The sequence below is a fragment of the Microcaecilia unicolor genome, chromosome 5 (assembly GCF_901765095.1).
Source record: "Microcaecilia unicolor chromosome 5, aMicUni1.1, whole genome shotgun sequence".
NCBI classification, from domain to species: Eukaryota; Metazoa; Chordata; class Amphibia; order Gymnophiona; family Siphonopidae; genus Microcaecilia; species Microcaecilia unicolor.
Genome location: NC_044035.1, coordinates 272,984,350 through 273,005,138, shown reverse-complemented (window position 1 = coordinate 273,005,138; position 20,789 = coordinate 272,984,350). Strand labels below are relative to the sequence as shown.

Sequence of the window (20,789 nt, the reverse complement as noted above, 5' to 3'; positions counted from 1 at the left end):
TTGGGAGCTCCAGTGCTGCTTTTTTAAATTTAGCTGGCTGGCCCCCGTCCCGTGCAGCTGAAGAAATCTGGGCACTCATCAGCCTCAGAAGCCAGGAGTCAGCAGCCACTGCTCTGAAGCAGCATCACCCCCCCCCCCCTCCTCCAACTGAGTCAATCCTACTCCACCCGTGGCCTCTTCTCCAGCACAGACTAATCAGGTAGTACCCATAATGATTCAAAGATCTTTTTCTTGAGTGATGACCCCTAACTATTTTTCTCTGTGCACATCACTTTGCACTTGCGTGCATTAAGGAGCTCTTTTACTGAAATGCGGTAAAGTTTTGCACTTACCTGCATTAGTTGCAAAAACTAACATATGTACAGTAAATGCAGGAGGTGTGTCCATCATCTGCCCTGCATTTACCACACAGGGCAGACACTTACCACACAGCACTGCATTTCATAAAGAGCCAAATAGCACAAGTGGCCATGTTATCTGCCTCTGCAGGTAACATGGTAAGGGCCCAAGCGTAAATAAATATAGCATAGATCTGCACACATACACACACATCTGATCCCCCTCCCAACTACTCTTGATCTGATCTAGCATTCTATACTCCTAACTCCCTTAACTTACCCTTCATCTGATCCCCCCAAACCCTCAATTCAGTTCTCTCAATAAGCCTCTCTCTAAACCAGTCCTGCTCATAAGTGTCCAAGGAAACCCTCCTCCGACCCCTCATATAGAAGAATGCCCCCTAACAGAAGTACTGTGTGATTAATGCTTGAGCTCATGGCAGCCATTTTGCTTCCCAGATGGGCTGGGAGCAAAGGGGAAATGCTCCTTTCCCAACTCACTGGACTACCAGGGATCACCTGTGGGTAAGTCCCAGGGATGGTATGGAACCAGGGATGCCGAGGTGGGGGGAAGATTTCCTTATGAGTGGCCTTTGGTTTGAGGAGGGGCTTATCAGGGGGGTTGGAGGGAATCAGAGGGGGATATGCTATGGGGGTTGGGGGTTCCAATCAGGGGGGGAGTTGGGGGATCAGACTGAGGGGTACTGGGGGGAATAGGATGTCGGGGGAGAAGGACAGAGGGAGCCAAGTGCCTGTACTATTAGATCTGTGGCCATGCTATCAGACTACCAGTAGCATGGTGGTACATAGGGCTACCTCGACATGGCAGTGCAGCCATGCTATTGGCAGTTGTGACAGCTAGCACACAGTACCAAGCTGTGCACTAGCTGTCACAGCCAGCCACTCCTCCAGCCCATCCATGCCATGCCCAGCTCCTGACCCTACCCATATTATGCAGCTAGAATGAGATTTGTCACCATGTTGCTTGTTTTAATGTGCAACAGCTGTTCGTTCAGGTCCAATAAACCTGTGCTAGCTGCTTAACACAGCTTAGTAAAAGAGCTCCTAAATTTCATCTGCTATTTAGATGCTCCTTTTCCTGTAAAAATTCCGTGTAGCATACAGCCGGAACAAGTTCAGAAATTTGAATTTTTACCAAGGTATTAAAACGCTCCATCATCAATCGATACACAATTGAGCACTCATCCATTGACCCCTGAGGAAGGCTGCTATAGCCAAAACACGGGCCGGGTTGGGTCCAAATAAAATTTTCATTGGAGCATCTTATTCTGGTGTGGTGACTGATCACTTGGAATTGGTTCCTTTCCACCCTCTTACTGCTGTGTTCTGTCCTTGTGGAGAGTGTGAACCTCATTTGTCTTTTCGGTCAATGTATTATAATACATTAACACGGTAATTCCAGCTAGTCTTTAGTAAAACAAGACGCTGACTTAAAGTCCTATTAGCTTCTTATGTCATATAAACTAACTTCAGTTCCAGCACGCAAGGTCATATATAATTACATCTCATCCCATAACCCCTGCAAAGCACCCATAAAGTCAGGAGGAAAATAAAGAGGACTTCAAAACAACAGTATTGTTTCTTTAAATCCGTACGTGGTCTTAGCCAAGCGAAAAAGTCACTGGACCACTGCTTTGTCAGCACACTATCTGCCACTGTTGCCCAGGTCTATATAAAAGAGATATCGGTGACCATAAACAAAGGATAATATTCTTCCTTTCCACACTACTGAAAAACAACATGCATTACAAATCCAGCGCATCCAAATCTCTCTAAGGAACCATATCCAGTTATGGATGTAAACAAAGTATCAACTGATTTGCTGAGTGCTTAAAAAAAAGCATCAAACATAAATAAATAAATAATCCTATCAGAGCTCTCAAAGTTGGCCACATTTTAATGGTACCTCATGTTGTTCAATGCACTTTCTTTGCTTTCTGTTTTGCCTTACCAGCATCTTGTCGATGTTGTTCTTCAGGATATCTGCAACCTTCCTTGTATTTTTTGCAGCAGTATGATAGATGAGGGTAGTGGCTCCCCGGTTCCAGTCTACCAAAACCACATTCATGTCCTGCACTAACAGCAAATGCTGCACGATATCCTTCAGCCACACGGGTGGGGACCCCGTCGGTCTGTAGCCATGGACAATAAAGACAGTTTTTCGGCTGACCTTCAGGTAACTGGAGTTGAGGGGTTTCTCCTGGTTAAGATCTTCGGCACAGTCTAGGTTATCCTTGGTGAAGAGCAGTAGCTGCACTTTCAGGCCAGTTCCCACGATCGAGTTGTGGATGTTAAGATCTGTGAATTCGTGGCATTCCTCTCCCGTGTCTGGAAGAGAGTCAAGTGGGAGCATGTTTAAAACCCACCTGAAGCCATGTGGAGGAAGCAGTTTGTCATAAACAGAACATAACAGAAACAATGTTTTGTACAGCTGGCCCAGATTTCTCTCCCACCCTTCTCATGCCCTGGTAGTCATTTTCTCACTTTACATCATCCCTAGTGTATTACTTCATTAGCCCCACTCCCTCTGGTGAGTGAGCTGGTAGGTCTCTCCAGCCAGCGCACCCTTACCTGGAAATAACTTCAAAGAAAGCAGCTACTTCATCAAGACTGTTGCATCTGACTAAAAACTTCGTCTAGGATTTTTCTAAACTAATGATACTGATAGCACAATCGATCACAAGTTTTGAATGTTTTTATTATCTTCTAGCATTAGCAGAATACCACAAAGTGTAACTCGCAGTAAAACGTAATCCAGGTTTAACCCACTTTTTGGAAAGCCCAAGTAATCAGAAGAGCAAGCTCAGCAATAATTGTTTTAGGAACACCCGAAATTCAGGCTTGATCTTCCTCCACGTTTCGCAATGAAACTTCGACTTTTGGCAGAATGTAAGGCAATGAATGCGGTGGTGGAGAGGGGGAGGCACCGGTTATCCTGTCCCTGATAACATTCGTTTTTTTTTTTTCCCCAATCTCGCACTTGTAGCCCAAGTGCAAGATGGAGAAAAATGACCCTCCACACCTGCTGTCCCTAAGCCCCCGCATGAAAATCTGGCCGGGTTCTTCTTACCAGGGGCCACCTGCCAGCAGATGAGCGACAAGAAGAGGAAGGAGAGTCTCGGCAGCAACATCTGGGATCGGAGAAGAGACAGAGCAAATTGGCGAGATCAGCGAGACTGGCATGAAAGTGCTAGATAAGAAAGTTTCAGGGAGATCCCTCTGATTTCTTCCTACGCATTTTTCTCTCTCTCTCTCTCTCTCTTTCTCTGTCCCTTATGACATTTAGGGTGTGTATGTGTGTGCTGTGAGATTGAGAAGCAGGAAGTGTGAATTTACAGTACAAGGAATGTAACCTCCTCCCCCCCCCCCCCCCTCCTAGTGCTATGAAACTGAAGCAGCGGCTGACTTTTCCTTCAAGGGGGTTATTTTTATCACCATGTTCCCCACCTATCAATATGCCATAATTGCTTCAAGATCTCTGCAGGTCTGCAGAGCTCCGTTTGGGCTCAGCCGCTCCGACACAGCCCCGGTGGTTTGGCAGAATGTTGTGTTCAGGGAGGGGGAAGAGGCTAATTGCAGGGTTCTCTTTCCCCTCACCAGAGACTCAGCTGCAGCGGTTCCACATCTGGAGAGGGAAACTGGTAGCCAGCTGTGCAGAAGGACAGTCTGGAGAGAGGACAGCGGAACTCTGGTGTGCCAGGTGCCCTTTGCTTTGACTAAATCAGAACAAACTATGCCTAGAAATAAAGATCAGGACCACTTTATTAACTTCCCAGGCGAAAAGTGATCAAGAACAAGGGAAGTGAACCTGAACTTCAGATGCTATTTCTCGGGCTTAGTTTTCACTTTACCTGCTGATACATTCCTGATGACTAAAGTGCGAAGGCAGATTAATGGTTTATTTTAGAAAAGGTAGAAGTGTTTGGTCACCCTAGTTGTCTAATCTGCTCCATGCAGCCCGGAATTTATTTACAAACAGCGCACAATTTCATAATCCTGGCTCAGGACAGGCCAAACTATTAAACAAGAGGGGAGGGGGTGTGGGGGGGGGCGGGTTAGGGCAGTAGCGTCAAGGAGCAGCAAAGAGCAGCAAAGAGCAGCTGCAGTCAAAGCAAAGCCATAGTCCTGCACAAGACTGACGATCTAGGGCACCGGTGGGAAACCACAATCCTCAAGAGCCACAACCCAGTCGACTTTTCAAGATTTCCACAATGAGTTTGCATGACATTGGTTTGCATGTATTGTTTTCATTGCATGTGAATAGATCTCATGCATATTCATTGTGGAAATCTTGAAACCCCAGACTGTGGCCCTCTGAGGACCGTGGTTGCCCACCCCTGATCTAGGGTGCCCAATACCTCTGCACTAGCCCTGCCCTGTCTTGGGAGGCACAGGGTGCAAAGCTGAGAATGGGAAAGCCTCTGGTAAATGTAAAGCCCAGCAGACCTGATTTCTGTTAAATGGCACCTCTTTGTGGATCATAAGGTAAGTGTGTAAGGGGAGGTGAGCAGCCTTACTAGGAGAGATGTCCTAAAGAGGTTGCAGCAGTTTAGGTCTGTGAGGAAGAAAACTGCTTAATAGAACTGATGCTGAAACAGACCACGGTGCTCATTTTCAAAGTCCAAAGAGAATCCCATGTGTGCGGAGAATTCGAAAAATCCCAGCCAGTAGCTCAAGAAGAGAAGGAGGATAAAACCACGGTTTCCAGAGAATGGAACACAACCAATCTTGAGTAAAACCAGTGTTCATTAAAAATCAAAATGACTCATTTTCAAAGCGCATAGACTTACAAAGTTAAAGAACTTATGTAAGGTTGTAAATCTATGCGCTTAGAAAATGAGCCTCTGTGTATGCTGGTAACTAGGGAGGGACCGAATGCTCTGGGTCAAAGTCTGTTGTACAACATGGGCCAGCCCAGTGCCTGCTTGCCAAGTGTTCTCTGCCTCTTCCGGCCCAAATGAAGGATTAGCTCAGCTCTGTTTTATTCCTACTCTGGTGCTGCTGAGGTATGTGTGTTTTGGGTGTATGATTAACCTGCTACTCTGTGTCATTATACTGCTCTGTGTCACAGCATATGCAAACTATAACTGAAACAGAGAAGGAAAACTTTTAATCTCCTTTCCAAGCAGGGCAGAACCATGGCAAGGTTATACTGAAGTACATAAGTACATAAGTAGTGCCATACTGGGAAAGACCAAAGGTCCATCTAGCCCAGCATCCTGTCACCGACAGTGGCCAATCCAGGTCAAGGGCACCTGGCACGCTCCCCAAACGTAAAAACATTCCAGACAAGTTATACCTAAAAGTACCTAGGTTTTAAAAAAAAAATGAAAAGAAAGAAAGTTTATTTTTGGATTTTCATAGTTTCCTCCCAGTTTTTGCACTTTTTAAACTGAGCCCCAATAAAAAGGTATCAAATACAATATGGTTTTCAGGAAAAGTGTAATGCACTTTATACATGTAAACATGGGTTGAATCAATTTTCTGCATACTAAGGGGCCCTTTTACTAACTGGCAGAAGGGCTACTGCCTGTGTAGCACACAGTGAATCAACCCTACTGCCTGGCTTGCGGAGGAGCCCAGCGGTAGCTCTGGATCTGCTGTGCGTCATTTCTGGCACTAGAAAATAGATTTTCTTTTTTAGCACCGGTGGGCAGGGACTAGGCATGCCAGCAGTAATCAGGCAGCACTGTACACTGCCCGATTACTGCAGGGTTACTGGCTCTCACCACCTCCTAAATTTTCAAAGTAGTGCACGGCCATTTATCACCTTTTTTGAAAAACAACCCTTTTACCCTCTGCGGTAAAAGGTGGCCTCTGCACACATCAATCCTATGCGCCAATGCCACTGCGGGCCACCTTTTTCCGCTGCTTTGATAACATGTGCTAATGACTGCACATCTCTAATAAACTAGCACAATCCAGCCAAGTCCAGGGATCTGCAGATTCTTCATATATCTCCTTGAACTTTTTCCTGCTGTAAAAAGGGAGACTATCAGGCTTATTTTCGAAAGAGAAGGGCGCCCGTCTTCCGACACAAATCGGGAGATGGGCGTCCTTCTCTCAGTGTTGCCCAAATCGGCATAATCGAAAGCCGATTTTGGGCGTCCTCAACTGCTTCCCGTCGCGGGGATGACCAAAGTTCAGGGAGGCGTGTCAGCATCATAGCGAAGGTGGGACTGGGGCATGATTAGGAGATGGGCGTCCTCGGCCAATAATGGAAAAAAGAAGGGTGTCCCTGACGAGCACTTGGCCGACTTTACTTGGCCCATTTTTTCTTGCGACCAAGTTGTGAAAAGGTGTCCAAACTGACTAGATGACCACCGGAGGGAATCGGGGATGACCTCCCCTTACTCCCCCAGTGGTCACCAACCCCCTCCCACCCTAAAAAAAAACAACTTAAAAAAATGTTTTTGCCAGCCTCTATGCCAGCCTCAAATGTCATACCCAGATCCATGACAGCAGTATGCAGGTCTCTGGAGAAGTTTTAGTGGGTGCAGTGCACTTCAGGCAGGTGGATCCGGGCCCTCCCCCCCCCCCCCCCCCCACCGTACACTTGTGGTGGTAAATGTGAGCCCTCCAAAACCCACCCGAAACCCATTGTACCCACATGTAGGTGCCCTCCTTCACCTCTTAGGGCTATGGTAGTGGTGTACAGTTGTGGGGAGTGGGTTTTGGGGGGCTCAGCACCCAAGGTAAGGGAGCTATGCACCTGGGAGCAATTTGTGAAGTCCACTGCAGTGCCCCCTAGGGTGCCCGGTTGGTGTCCTGGCATGGCAGGGGGACCAATGCACTATGAATTCTGGCTCCTCCCACGACCAAAGGGCATGGATTTGGTCGTTTTTGAGATGGGCGTCCTCGGTTTCCATTATGACTGAAAACCGGGGACAACCATCTCTAAGGTCGACCATCTCAACATTTAGGTTGACCATCTCTAACACTCAAATAGGAGGACTGGAGGTAGCTTTTGTACTACTCTATTGGGTGCTCCAGTAGTGAACAATTATATAGAAAATAAGGATAATGAAAAGCAAAAGACAGACTGTCCATAGTATAAGTAAATGATGGCAACACAAGTCATAATGTTTGCAAAAGAATACACCTAGGTCTTCCTCATTTCTGTCTCATGCATCATTCACACTCTTTGGTTGTGAAGTTTGAAGAAGAGCTCCTCACTGCTCAAGATGGGATTGTTTTCTCTCCACACTGTTTATATATCACCCTCCTTTTCAGCTACTTGTTAGTTTAACTCCCAAGCTCTTGGTGTAACCCGCTTTCCTTTAGTAATGGGGCTATTGATATTTCCCTGCTGTATTTCTCTTTCTCTGCCCCTGCTTCTTTCTTCTGCTTCCAGAGCGCTATAGTTTGCCTTGCTGCACAGCTTAAGGAAACGTCCCTGGGTTGGTGACTTATCCTCTGCAACTTTAGGTTATTGGTTCTAAGCAGATCCACTGCCTCCAACTCTGAGCTCCTTCCCCGACAGGAGCTCTGGCTGATGGCAGCTTCTCCTCTCAGAAGTTGTTGACTTTGGGTTTGTGTTATCTCACCATGACTAGATCTTTCTCTAAAGGGCTCACTGTACTACAGGGGTGTAGCTGTGCTTCAGACTAACAGGACCCCCAATCAGTTCTCTTGAGAAATCTCTTCTGCTGCTGGCACCAGGGGAAAGTTTAGGCATGCTGGCAGTCACTGGGCTATTTGTCTCCTTCCCCTTCTCTTTGGTCCCTATTACAGGAAGCTAAGAATCTGGTTGCCCCTGGGTGGAGTTCCCCACTTGCTGCTCCTGTGCATTCTGCTTGCTAGACACTTTCAGGGAGAGGAAGTGGCAAACTCCTCCCCTTAACTTTGGATTTTATATTTCCCTCCAAAAGTTTACATTAAAATATCATCGGATCGGGTTCTCTGCATAAACTGCCTTGTCAGGGAGTGAATGGTATAGTGGCAGGTGGCCCTAGGAACACTCCCTCAATGAGGTTGTAGTTTATCCTCCTTACAGCCAGTGGCACTAAACCTGTCATGTCAGAGGCTGAGTTGAAGGGGCGGGGCTCAGGCACAAAGGTGGTTAAATTCCCTGAGCCAGAGCAGTTCAGAGAGTTCCAGAAGAAAGAGGCTTTCCAGGGTGAGACCCTGAGATAAGAGGTCCCTGGAAGGGAAGATCCTGAGGCAAGGATCCTTCCAGCACATCCTGTTGGTGTAGTACCTGAGGAAGTGGAGCGGCCTTCAGGGGACATTGTTACGCTGAGTTTGTGTGAAGAGATTCCAGTATGGTAGGAGAAATACATTGGAACCTAAATTAAGAGACTCTGGGGACCTTTCACCAAGCTGCGGTAAAAGGGGCCCTGTTAAACCAGTGGAGGCTGTTTTTGCCATGCTCCAGGGCCCCTTTTACCGCAACAGGTAAAAAGACCAAAAAGAGAAATAGCCATGCAGTAAGTTTGCATTTGTCGCATGGCCGTTTCTGTGGTGGGAGGGGGGGAGCACTTACTCGAGGTGGCGGTAAGGGCTCTCACAGTAACCCAGCGGTAACCAGGCAGAGTGAAATGCTGCCCAATTACTGCCGGGTAACCCCCTATGGAAATATTTTTAAAATATTTCTGCTAGTGCTGGAAATGGCGCACACTGGGGGTGGAACTACTGCCGGCACCTATGTTCGGCCAGCGGCAAACCTTTAGTAAAAGAGCCCCTCTGAGAAGTGATTGTTTAACCTGTGAGAGCTGTGTCTAGGCCACAGGCCCTGCTTCATGAGGGTACACAGTGTATGGTGAAGTGTGAAACCTACTGGAGATAGAGTACAAAGGTTGTATTTGAGAGACTTTATTGAGGCTGCAGAACCAGTGGAGAATCAATCCGGTTTATTTTTCCCTTTGTACAGAAATAAAGCTTTCCTTTTGACCTTTTCACTACCCACTGTCTGTATTTTCTGAGAAGTCCAAGCCTTCCAGTTGCTCCTGTTTAGGATTGATTGACACCTTTTCCTTGGAGCAGAGGCCCTGGTTATTCCCCAAGCAACTGCAATGACAGAGCATTATAAAATGAGGGCCATTTCCAAAAGTCATTTATGCAGGTATTTGGGAACTGCACACCCTCTCTAAAAGTTTATGTGCTTGTGAAAACCTATTAAGCTATTTTGAATGCAGCATCTTTTTGTCACCCAAGGTGATGATCAAGTTTTCCTAATGGTTAAGTGGAACCTGATAAGATTTAATGGTACCATGGACATTTGGGGCAATGATGGAATCAGTCAGTATTGCAGTATGTCCAGGTGTCCAGCAGATGTCGATATAGGCACTCCAGGTTGTAGTATTGCCCATCCACTACCATACACCGTGTAGAGATATGGCACAGCCAGGAGCCTCCTTCCTCAGGTCAATACAATATAGTGCTGTTACAGTATCCTATCCTGACCTGAGGAAGGGGGTTTTGTTCTCCAAAAGTTAGTCAAAATGTATTAAAATTAGTACAATAAAAAGATTACTATTTACATGTTCTATTTATAAACATCTATTAACGCATCTACAATACTACTTTATCCTAAAGCAAAAAAATAAAAATATATATTTACAGTTTGTTGTCTCTGGTTTCTGCTTTCCTCATCTTTTCACTGCCTTCCTTCCATCCAGCACCTGTCTTCGCTCTCTCTCTGCCATCCCCTCCATCCATTGTCTGCCCTCTCTCTCTCTTCCATCCAAATCTGCCCTCTATCTCTGCCCCTTTCATCCACCATCTGCCTGTCTGCCCTCTTTCCCCCTTCCATCCACTGTCTGCCCTTTCTCTCTGCCCCTTCAATTCACCATTTGCCCTCCCTCTCCCATTCATATAGGGTCTGCCCTCCCTCTCGCTCCCCCTTCCATCCAGGGTCTCTCCCCCTCTCTCTCTCTGCCCCCTCTTTTTGGCCCCCAGTTTCAGCCCCACTATCCCACCAGTCCCCCATTTTAGCCCCAGCCCTTTTCTCCCACCAGTCCCGAGCTTCAGCCCCCAGCCACTTCTCCCTGTCCCCTTTTCAGCCCCCAGTCTTGTTTCAACCCCAGCCCTTTTCTCCCACCAGTCCCAAGCTGCAGCCCCAGCCACTTCTCCCTGTCCCCTTTTCAGCCCCTGCCCCTTTTCAACCCCCAGTTCCAGTACTAGCCCCCATATCCCACCTACCCTCCTTTTCAGCCCCCAGTTCCAGTTCCCTTCATCCACATGCCTTGCATTAGGGCCTCCCCTTTTCAGCCCCAGACCCATTCTCCCACCTGCCCCAGGAATGGCCCCATTCTCCCTCCTGCCCCCTTCTCCCATCTGAGCCCCCTCCCTGACCCAGTCCCCATCTGCCTACCAGCTCCGTCGACAGATGACCCTCTTCTCCTGCCACCCGGCACCCAGCCTTAAAAAAAATCAGTGAAGCGCCTCGCGTCTGCTCTGCTGTAAAAGAAGCAAATCGCCTCGTCGCGTCAGCCCTTCCCTGTGTCCCGCCCTCTGATGTAACTTCCTATTTCTGCGAGGGTGGGACACAGTGAGGAAAGGGCCGATGCAACGAGGCGATTTGCTTCATTTACAGCACAGCAGATGTGAGGTGCTTCACTGATTTTTTTTAAGGCTGGGTGCCGGGTAGCAGAAGAGGGTCGTCTATCGACAGAGCTGGTGGGCAGATGGGGACTGCGGAGCACCCCCCACCTGCTGATACACGGGGTGCACCGCCCCACCCTTGGTATGCCACTGCCATACTGGGTCAGACCAGTGGTCCATCTAGCCCAGTATCCTGCTTCCAATCCAATCCAGGTCACAAGTACCTGGCAGAAATCCAATTAGTAGCAACATTCCATGCAACCAATCCCAGGGCACGCAGTGGCCTCCCCCATGTCCATCCCAATAACAGACTATGGACTTTTCCTCCAGGAACTTGTCCAAACCTTATTTTTAAACCCAGATATGCTTACTGCTGATACCACATCTTCTGGCAGCGAGTTCCAGAGAACTATTCTTTGAGTGAAAAAACATTTTCTCTTATTTGTTTTAAAAGTATTTCCATGTAATTCATTGAGTGTCCCCTGGTCTTTGCACTTTTTGGAAAGATAAAATCTACAAGTGTTTATTTCAATCACATTTATTGTAAATTCAGCATATTGCAAAGTTTCTTAAAACAGACACATGGAATATATACAGAAACATAAGGCATCTTAAATATGCAGTAACAGTCACTAGCAGAAGAGATCCAGGAGATTTATTTATTTATTTGTAGCATTTGTATCCCACATTTTCCCACCGATTGATGGCATTAGGTTTCCTCAGTTCTATGGAAAGGTGTTTCTCAATGATAGTAATACTACTAGTAAGACATGACACAAATTTATATCATCCATTTACAGTCTGAGGCATTCTTAGAGATATGAATCACGCTGAGTGAAACCACTGAGTGGGTGTTTCAGAGTTCACCTTGTCTGTTCATCTGTTTAACTGGGAAAATATTTCAGCTATGCTCTATATAACATACAGTCATTGGGCAGCAGACCAATCACTGGCTTTTAGTGGCTTCTTTGATTTTGCAGTTATAAGCAAACACCTTACAAAACTGAAGGGTGATATAGGGATGAAAAAATGAGCACATATTTACAGCAGGGTGGCAGTTCTAAGAGAAGTTGGAAACTGGAGATTACTAAGGGAAGGCAGATAATTTTACAAAGTGGTTGCAAAATTAGTATTTCATTGCTTTTTACTCCAAATCTTTCCTTTTTCTATCACAGAAAATGGGTTAATTTGGGGTTTAATTAATCCACAAATTTCTCCTGCTGCTTCCAGATCAATTGAAAGTGGCCTCAACTCAATTATGGCTCCATCCACAATTATCCAGGGATTTTCCCTCTATTTTATATCCCAGCTATTGCATGCAGCAGACCTTGGCTATGGAACCTTACACCAGGGCTTTTCCCAGAACCTTGCAATTATGGGCCCTGAATCCAGCCACTAGGTGTCACTGCTGGGACACTCTTCCATAGAGGATGTAAACATTAAAGGGGGTAGTTATTAAGATGAAGTAAAAAGTGGGCTTTTACTGCACCCTAGTTCACCATCGGAGTCACTAACCTGTGGTATCTTGATACCACAGGTTAGTGGCTACCATGGTACATAAATACTACAGCTTACAATCAATCTCACAAATGCCTTATTCATACTGCCTGGCAGCATCTTAAAGAGGCCACGCACTAATACAGTAATCTCTCAAAGTGAAATATTTACTTTTAGTTATCCAAAAGTTTTTTTTTTCTCCAAATAAATGGCAGCTGAATGTTGTGTTTATTCAGTGTTCAGACTGTGTTTTTGGTTAAAGCTCCAACTTATTTCCATTGACAGTGCTCCTAGTTCCAGGGTATCCTGATGATTTTACCCATTCCCAGAAGTCCATCCTGCCTGTCAACCCCACTTCTTTTTTTCATGGAAGAAAGGTTTTTCTTTTCTAGTTCATTTTTCCTGTAAATGTATTCTGTTACAATCTTATATACCTTGTCCAGGAAGACCACAAAATTTTATAAATGTATACTTTTTCAACATTGTCAAACTTAATAAAAATGAAATTTAGAAAGGTCTGTGTAACCAGAGAAAGTGATTCCTTGCAACAGTTTCCCTTTGAAAAATATTCTTTTTTTTTTTTTTTTACCTGATTCACAACAGGAAATAGTACCTATTGCGGAGGGTCAATCTGTCTCTCCATTTGGCCTTCCAACCACATGCGTTTGGTTTGCACAAACCTATGCAAAAGGACTTAGAACAGCACTGGAGCAGTGAACAGCAAACTGCAAAGTGGGAGCGAGGTCAGGGCCTACCACCCAGGGGCGTAGCCAGACTTGGACCCCACCCCAGATAAGACACATCCCTTCACCTCTCCATAGACACAATTATGAACACCACACATAGATCACCATTAAGCACATAGAGCCCCCCCCCCCCCCCTCACAACCATACCTGGTTTCATTTCAGTACATGTCTACACACCACATCCCCCACAGATATACCCGACTTTGAAAACACCAAAAGGGGAAACCTTTCATCGCGTCTCACTGTAACTCTGTACTTTCCAACTTCTTCCATTCTTGTTACGGCAGTACTGGTATTGGATACCACATCTTCAAATACAGATGTGTGAGGGTATATGTATGATACAAATGTGAGTTTAATTTCCAAGGCATCACCAGTTCACACACCCAGTGGAGAGGGAAGAATGCCTTGGTGTTAGCTGTGGGGATTTCTCAGTTAGCATGGATTATTGGGATCTGGTGGCCAGACTTATGGTGCATGTGTACCAAATTTCAGACAGTGCTGCAATCTGTGTCTCTAGGCCCCTGTGATGACTTAGACATAAGAAAAAAGCTAGTAAAAACGGTGAGGTAAGGTGGGGTAAAAGAGGGATCCTGAGCAGTTGGCAGTGAAGATTAATGGCACATAATCCACTAGAGGCCACATCTAACTAAACTGGAAGCTTGAGCAACAACGAAGGAAACTGTAAGGCTAATAAAAACACAATGAAACCCAGATGCAATTCCTTAAATTCCAACCTTCTGCAAGACAGTCCTTGGTGTGTGCATAACAGCCATACTGATTCATTAGAAAGGCAACAATTTATGGCAGAGCTGCTTTTAGCAAGTATCAAGAGCTCTCTGGCAGAAAGTTTTACTCTCATTTCCGAACCAGTGCTGACAAAAACTCTATTGGGATGGGGAATACGATGGTGGAATTTTTCTCTGCTGAGATGGTGTTGAGTGTCTGCAAGTATCGCAGTTGTAAGGCTGTGGGTGACTCTGAAAGAACCAAGGCAGCTTCTTTCAGAGCTTGGGAGGCTTTCATCTCTCCTTCTGCTGCAGTGACCTGGTGGAGAAAAGAAAGGACAAGAGAGGCACTCGTTCCAAGAGGAATCCAAACAGAGACTTCTTACAAAAGGACTAGTCAAGACTCATGCTACATTCTGTGAAATATATTCATCAGACTTAGAGCCTTTTTACTAAAGCTTAGCGTGCGCTAAATGCCAAGAAGCCCATTTTATATCTATGGGGTTTTTTTAGTAGTTAGCCTTCACTAAGATTTAGCAAAAGGGCTATGACGTTTATGTACTAACACTTTTGCTGCAAAAGGCAGAAATAATGTCCATGAGATTTGCAGAGCAGGGATGTCCACCTAAAGTCATCCATAAAGCATATAAAAGAGTGCTCTATGACAACAAAAGACTTTTTATTACAATCATTGCGGAAGGAAACACTCAGCTGTTTGTGTGTCCTCTCTAATTCAGATCGCGCCTTTAAAATCAAATGCATTATTAAAGAACATTGGTTTTTGCTACAACATCATTGCGTTTCAAAATTGTTTTGCATTTTCAGGAGGTAAGAATCTAAAAGAACGACTTACAAGATCTCATTTTATTATGCATAGTTTAAAAAAACGACACCAGGTGTCAACACACCAACTGTGGACACTGCATTGGCCAATACACGAAAGACACTCAGACAGTGGAACATCTGACATGATATAAGAAGTACTGGTTGAAGACATGGACAGATTGTTCAATTAAATGTGTAATATATATGGTGGTGTGCCCTTGCCCAAAATTGTATGCTGGTCATACTACAATAATTCAGGTTCACATCACAGAACATTTTAGCCACTTTAGAAATGTGGTTATAGTACAATATTGGATCGCACAGAAGCATTATTTAAATGAGTTCCAATTTGTGGCACTGGAGGCCCAAGTTTTTTGAGAGTAGGAGATAGTGCTAGATGTCTTTGAAGACAGGAACAGAAATGGATTTATAATTGATGTTCCATGGAGCCACAAGGACTTTAATCCCCTTTTACTAAAGCGCGCTCACATTTTTAGAATTTGCTAAAATTGGGCATGTGCTAAATGTTAGAGAAGCCAATGTATTCCTAGGGGTGGTGTCTCTAACGTTTAGCGCACACCCAATTTTAGTGCACTCTAACAACGTGAACGTGCCTTAGTAAAAGACCCCCTTAATCAGGAAGTGGAGTGGTAAGCATCTTTATGAAGTTTAGTTACACTCTCAGTGTTGTGAAGATTTAACAACTTTATTTCAAAAAGTTCTTTAAAAGCCTCCACTAGCGCGATACCGGAAGAGTAATGTGTCCCCAGAGATCATTAGGGAATGTCCACGGTTTATCCGCCTACGCAGATCTTATGTAAATGGTAACTTACTCAGTTGCTGGGTACCTATCACTTGCTCCCAGCACTCAGGAAATTATATCACTAGCTCCCAGAAGGGTTAGTTGTCCCCTCCACCCATCACTTCTACGTAGCTTCCCTGATGGCTACTTCCTCCCACACAGGGGTCCCAGGTCTTCACCTTAACTGTAAGAGCAGGCCATGGGACTAACCTCAAACCCAGGTGGTTGTTGTCTTATACAGCCTAACTCTGGTATTTTTGCTGGGCAGAGGGTCTTTATCTCTCCATGAAGGGACATACATCCTATCACAATGATATGTTTTACATTAAGAGTTCCAGACTACATAATTAAACTGCTATAATTTTTGCTGCATATAAACAGCATTGCGGAGATCAATATTCAAATGGGACATCCAGGAAGATCCCACAATCTCCTGGATTCTATATAGGGTACCAAAATTTGTATGCGATCATAGATGCATAAACAAATTAGCTAACAAGTCAATAACTAGCTTTTAACAATCAAGTATTGCATATAATTGGCATTAATTAGATTTTGCGTGCACATCTTCTTGCTCATCTCTACTATAATAAAAAGCACCGCCAACGTTCTGAAGCTGACTCCGTGGCTTCACTGAAGTGAAGGGTTCGTAAGGTATTCCAAAAATTTGTGCACGGAGTTATAGAATACTGCCATTTCTGCACTCAAATACCAAGAGGTGGGCGCCAGCATTTACACCAGGTTTCAGCTGGTATAAATACTGGCTCAAAAACTATAAAGAGCGCTCAACTTAGAGTACTCTTTTTAGAATACTACTCTACGCCAATTTTTTCCAGCACCCAAATTTGGGCACCATTTTCTGAATCAGGGCCTATATGTGTAAGGTCACATGTAGCTCAGCCATATTTTCAGTGGCACTACATGTATGCTTCATGGCACTGAAAATAGATGTGTAAGCTACACACGTATGCAACGATTTTCCACGACTATACATGTAGCTTATAGGGTTGGCCTGAATGCTCCAGATTATACCTGTTTTTTGCCACATCCAGGCCAAATGTACAACTACACATATAGACACTGAATACTGGTGCCTACATGTGAATACACAAGTACCTGGTGCCACCCCTGGAATGCCCCTTCCCTTCCCCATTTTGCTGATGAATGAAACTGTATTTGTACTTGTGCCAAAATGGTTACACAAAGGTATTTTGGACATATGGTGTTGTGCCGTACATCCCTTTTGAAATCTGTACAACCTGGAAATATGTTTGTTTGTTTTTTATTGGGACAACCATCTGATTTGAGTCAGGGGACCTCTTGCTCCCTGACTGGAGATCTAAGGAGGGCTCCCCAAGTTTGTGGCTCATCCCTTGCCTCAGACAGCAGACTGCCTTAGGCTGCCACTGAATCTTGATAACTATGGCTCATACAAATAAAGAAGATAAAAGAAACATTGGGACATTTTGAGATTACACCCATTTTTTAGTGAAAATTCATTGAGGATCACATTTACCAGGGAATGTAATTTGGAAGATATACTGTGCCACTCAGTATTGCCAAACGTGTATAAAATTGATACTGTCATTACAGTACTGAGAACATTATAAGTGTGGGAAATACAGAACTTGTGAGATCAATTTACAGTTAAAGGAATTCATTAATCCAGTAGACAAGCAAGTATATTTGAAACAATTCAGTACATATAAAAACAGAGTTTGTGGTATATGTCATTAAATGTCTGTGTTGAAGATTTATGTGGGGAAAAAACAGAGCTTGTAACCGAAAGATAGCAGAACATAAGAAGGAAAAAGGTAGATGCAGCAATTGTCCCTCATTGTGAGGCTCCTGGATATTCTTGATTTTTTACTATACTTTATTGTGGAACATTTACCAGTGCTAACAAGAGGTGGTGATAGAGGGAAGTACAGTGGGGGAAATAAGTATTTGATCCCTTGCTGATTTTGTAAGTTTGCCCACTGACAAAGACATGAGCAGCCCATAATTGAAGGGTAGGTTATTGGTAACAGTGAGAGATAGCACATCACAAATTAAATCCGGAAAATCACATTGTGGAAAGTATATGAATTTATTTGCATTCTGCAGAGGGAAATAAGTATTTAATCCCTCTGGCAAACAAGACCTAATACTTGGTGGCAAAACCCTTGTTGGCAAGCACAGCGGTCAGACGTCTTCTGTAGTTGATGATGAGGTTTGCACACATGTCAGGAGGAATTTTGGTCCACTCCTCTTTGCAGATCATCTCTAAATCATTAAGAGTTCTGGGCTGTCGCTTGGCAACTCGCAGCTTCAGCTCCCTCCATAAGTTTTCAATGGGATTAAGGTCTGGTGACTGGCTAGGCCACTCCATGACCCTAATGTGCTTCTTCCTGAGCCACTCCTTTGTTGCCTTGGCTGTATGTTTTGGGTCATTGTCGTGCTGGAAGACCCAGCCACGACCCATTTTTAAGGCCCTGGCGGAGGGAAGGAGGTTGTCACTCAGAATTGTACGGTACATGGCCCCATCCATTCTCCCATTGATGCGGTGAAGTAGTCCTGTGCCCTTAGCAGAGAAACACCCCCAAAACATAACATTTCCACCTCCATGCTTGACAGTGGGGACGGTGTTCTTTGGGTCATAGGCAGCATTTCTCTTCCTCCAAACACGGCGAGTTGAGTTCATGCCAAAGAGCTCAATTTTTGTCTCATCTGACCACAGCACCTTCTCCCAATCACTCTCGGCATCATCCAGGTGTTCACTGGCAAACTTCAGACGGGCCGTCACATGTGCCTTCCGGAGCAGGGGGACCTTGCGGGCACTGCAGGATTGCAATCCGTTATGTCGTAATGTGTTACCAATGGTTTTCGTGGTGACAGTGGTCCCAGCTGCCTTGAGATCATTGACAAGTTCCCCCCTTGTAGTTGTAGGCTGATTTCTAACCTTCCTCATGATCAAGGATACCCCACGAGGTGAGATTTTGCTTGGAGCCCCAGATCTTTGTCGATTGACAGTCATTTTGTACTTCTTCCATTTTCTTACTATGGCACCAACAGTTGTCTCCTTCTCGCCCAGCGTCTTACTGATGGTTTTGTAGCCCATTCCAGCCTTGTGCAGGTGTATGATCTTGTCCCTGACATCCTTAGACAGCTCCTTGCTCTTGGCCATTTTGTAGAGGTTAGAGTCTGACTGATTCACTGAGTCTGTGGACAGGTGTCTTTCATACAGGTGACCATTGCCGACAGCTGTCTGTCATGCAGGTAACGAGTTGATTTGGAGCATCTACCTGGTCTGTAGGGGCCAGATCTCTTACTGGTTGGTGGGGGATCAAATACTTATTTCCCTCTGCAGAATGCAAATAAATTCATATACTTTCCACAATGTGATTTTCCGGATTTAATTTGTGATGTGCTATCTCTCACTGTTACCAATAACCTACCCTTCAATTATGGGCTGCTCATGTCTTTGTCAGTGGGCAAACTTACAAAATCAGCAAGGGATCAAATACTTATTTCCCCCACTGTAGTTGATACAATGTGAACTGAAGTAGATTCATAAATTGAAGGGTGCTGAGCCTAAGGGACAGAATGAATTCGAGTCTCAAACTTGATAACACTTTTTATCGGAAGGTGGTAAGGAATGAGATAAAAGTCAGGAACAGCTCTATATCAGCGCTATTGCATCTAAACTTCCTAAATACGATCGGGAGAAGGCAAACTCTGCTGACCCCAAGATGGCGGATGCTGCATAGAGGTCTCAAGGGAAGTGGTGGAGAAAATGATGGACAAGAAATTCCAGATGATATATGATAAATTAGAATTTTAGAAAATCATATGGGGGGGCCCGTGCACGGAAGGTTTTTTTTTTTTCCAAGTGAGCCTGGAAGACCTGGAAGACACAGCACAGGAAGAAGAGAGAGAGAGAGCAGATAGGCCTAGCCAAACGATAAACTGTAGTGGAGGAGAAACTAGATGACATCGAAAATTTCTCCTGCAGAAATAATGTCAGGTAGGTAGGCATACCAGAAAGTACAGCAGAGCAGGAGCTAGGTGGGTTTCTGGAGACCTGGTAATTCACAGTCTGGGGCTCCCCTCAAACATACAGCCTCTTGTATAGAATGAGCTCATTGGGTGGGTCCTAAGATAAGAGTTACCATACGTCTGGATTTCCCTGGACATGTCCTCCTTTTCAGGGGACTGTCGGGGGTCTGGACAGTTTTTTCCAGCCAGCCTGTTAGCCAAGTTTCTGGGCTGGGACGGTCGGGCTGGCCTTCTCCCGCCCAAGCCTACCGTAGTGCACCCTGGTGGTCTAGTCACCTCTTTGGACAGGATATAGAGCTCCACTTTTTCCTGCTCGCTGCCACTGACCTCCCCGCTACTGCTGCTTCTTGAAAATGGCTGCTAAGAGTTCAAGCGGTGGCCTCGCGAGACTTTGCGGAAGTCTTGCGAGGTCACCACTTAGTCTCAGCAGCCATTTTCAAGAAGCGGTGGCAGAGGGGAGGTCAGTAGCAGCGAGCAAGAAAGAGTGGCGTTCTTAAAATTTCATGTTTTATTTCCAGTGAAAGTACATCCCCAATTTTTGTTCTTAGGACACTCAAAGACAATTGAATACAAATACGGAATTTGAATTCACTTCCACTTGTCATTCCTGAAGTAAGACCATATAAGCCAAGAGATTTCAACCCAGCCCTCTAAACACACCCAGCCAGTCAGGTTTCACTGTAGGTAACCTGAAAATCTGACTGGCTAGGTGTGTCCCGAGGACTGAGTTGAGAACCCATGATAGAAGCTGATGTGGCATCTTGGCGTGTGCTCACGATCACAGGTTCTTGTAAAAACGGACCTAAAAACAATTGTGCTTGCAAACAAACACAAAAAAGATTACCAACAAAATAGAGAGATGACAAGGTGGACTCTGAGCCTTGAGAGCTCATGTATCAATAAATTGTTTAATCTATAACACAGATAGGCAACTCCAGTCTTCAAGTGCCACAGTTAGGCCAGCTTTTCAGGATATCCACAATGAATATGCACGAGATAGATTTGCATACAATGGAGGTAGTGCATGCAAATTTATCTCATGCATTGTCATGGTAGATAGCCTAAAAAGCTGACTTACCTGTGGAACTTGAGGATCAGAGCTGCCTATCTCTGGTCTGTAAGGTGCCACCTGTCTCTGGTGATTTTTGCCACACTTGAAAAAGTACATTATGTTACAAAAAAAAAAAAAAAAAAAAAGAGTACCATTATTTTGGTGTTATTGTCTCCATGTAAACTTATTGGACAGAA

General features: G+C 44.9%; 2 protein-coding genes across 3 annotated transcripts in view; both read right to left on the bottom strand.

Moving 5' to 3' along the window:
- LIPI (lipase I) overlaps positions 1-3,610 on the bottom strand; it is a 50,250-nt gene extending 46,640 nt beyond the window's left edge. Inside the window, exons 1-3 of one of the 2 annotated variants that reach the window (XM_030205122.1) lie at positions 3,547-3,610; positions 3,430-3,516; positions 2,311-2,687 (exon numbers count right to left, since the gene is read on the bottom strand). In XM_030205122.1, the coding sequence (XP_030060982.1) occupies positions 2,311-2,687; positions 3,430-3,490 (438 nt within the window). In that variant the 5' untranslated portion in view covers positions 3,491-3,516; positions 3,547-3,610. Of the gene's footprint in view, positions 1-2,310; positions 2,688-3,429 lie in introns of both variants that reach the window. The other variant, XM_030205121.1, reaches the window with a different exon arrangement.
- Positions 3,611-11,426: 7,816 nt separating this feature from the next.
- The window catches only part of LOC115470736 (erythrocyte band 7 integral membrane protein-like), a 47,465-nt gene continuing 38,102 nt past the window's right edge, over positions 11,427-20,789 (bottom strand). Inside the window, 1 exon segment of the mRNA XM_030204227.1 lies at positions 11,427-14,195. Coding sequence (XP_030060087.1) covers positions 14,007-14,195 — 189 coding nt within the window. The 3' untranslated portion in view covers positions 11,427-14,006.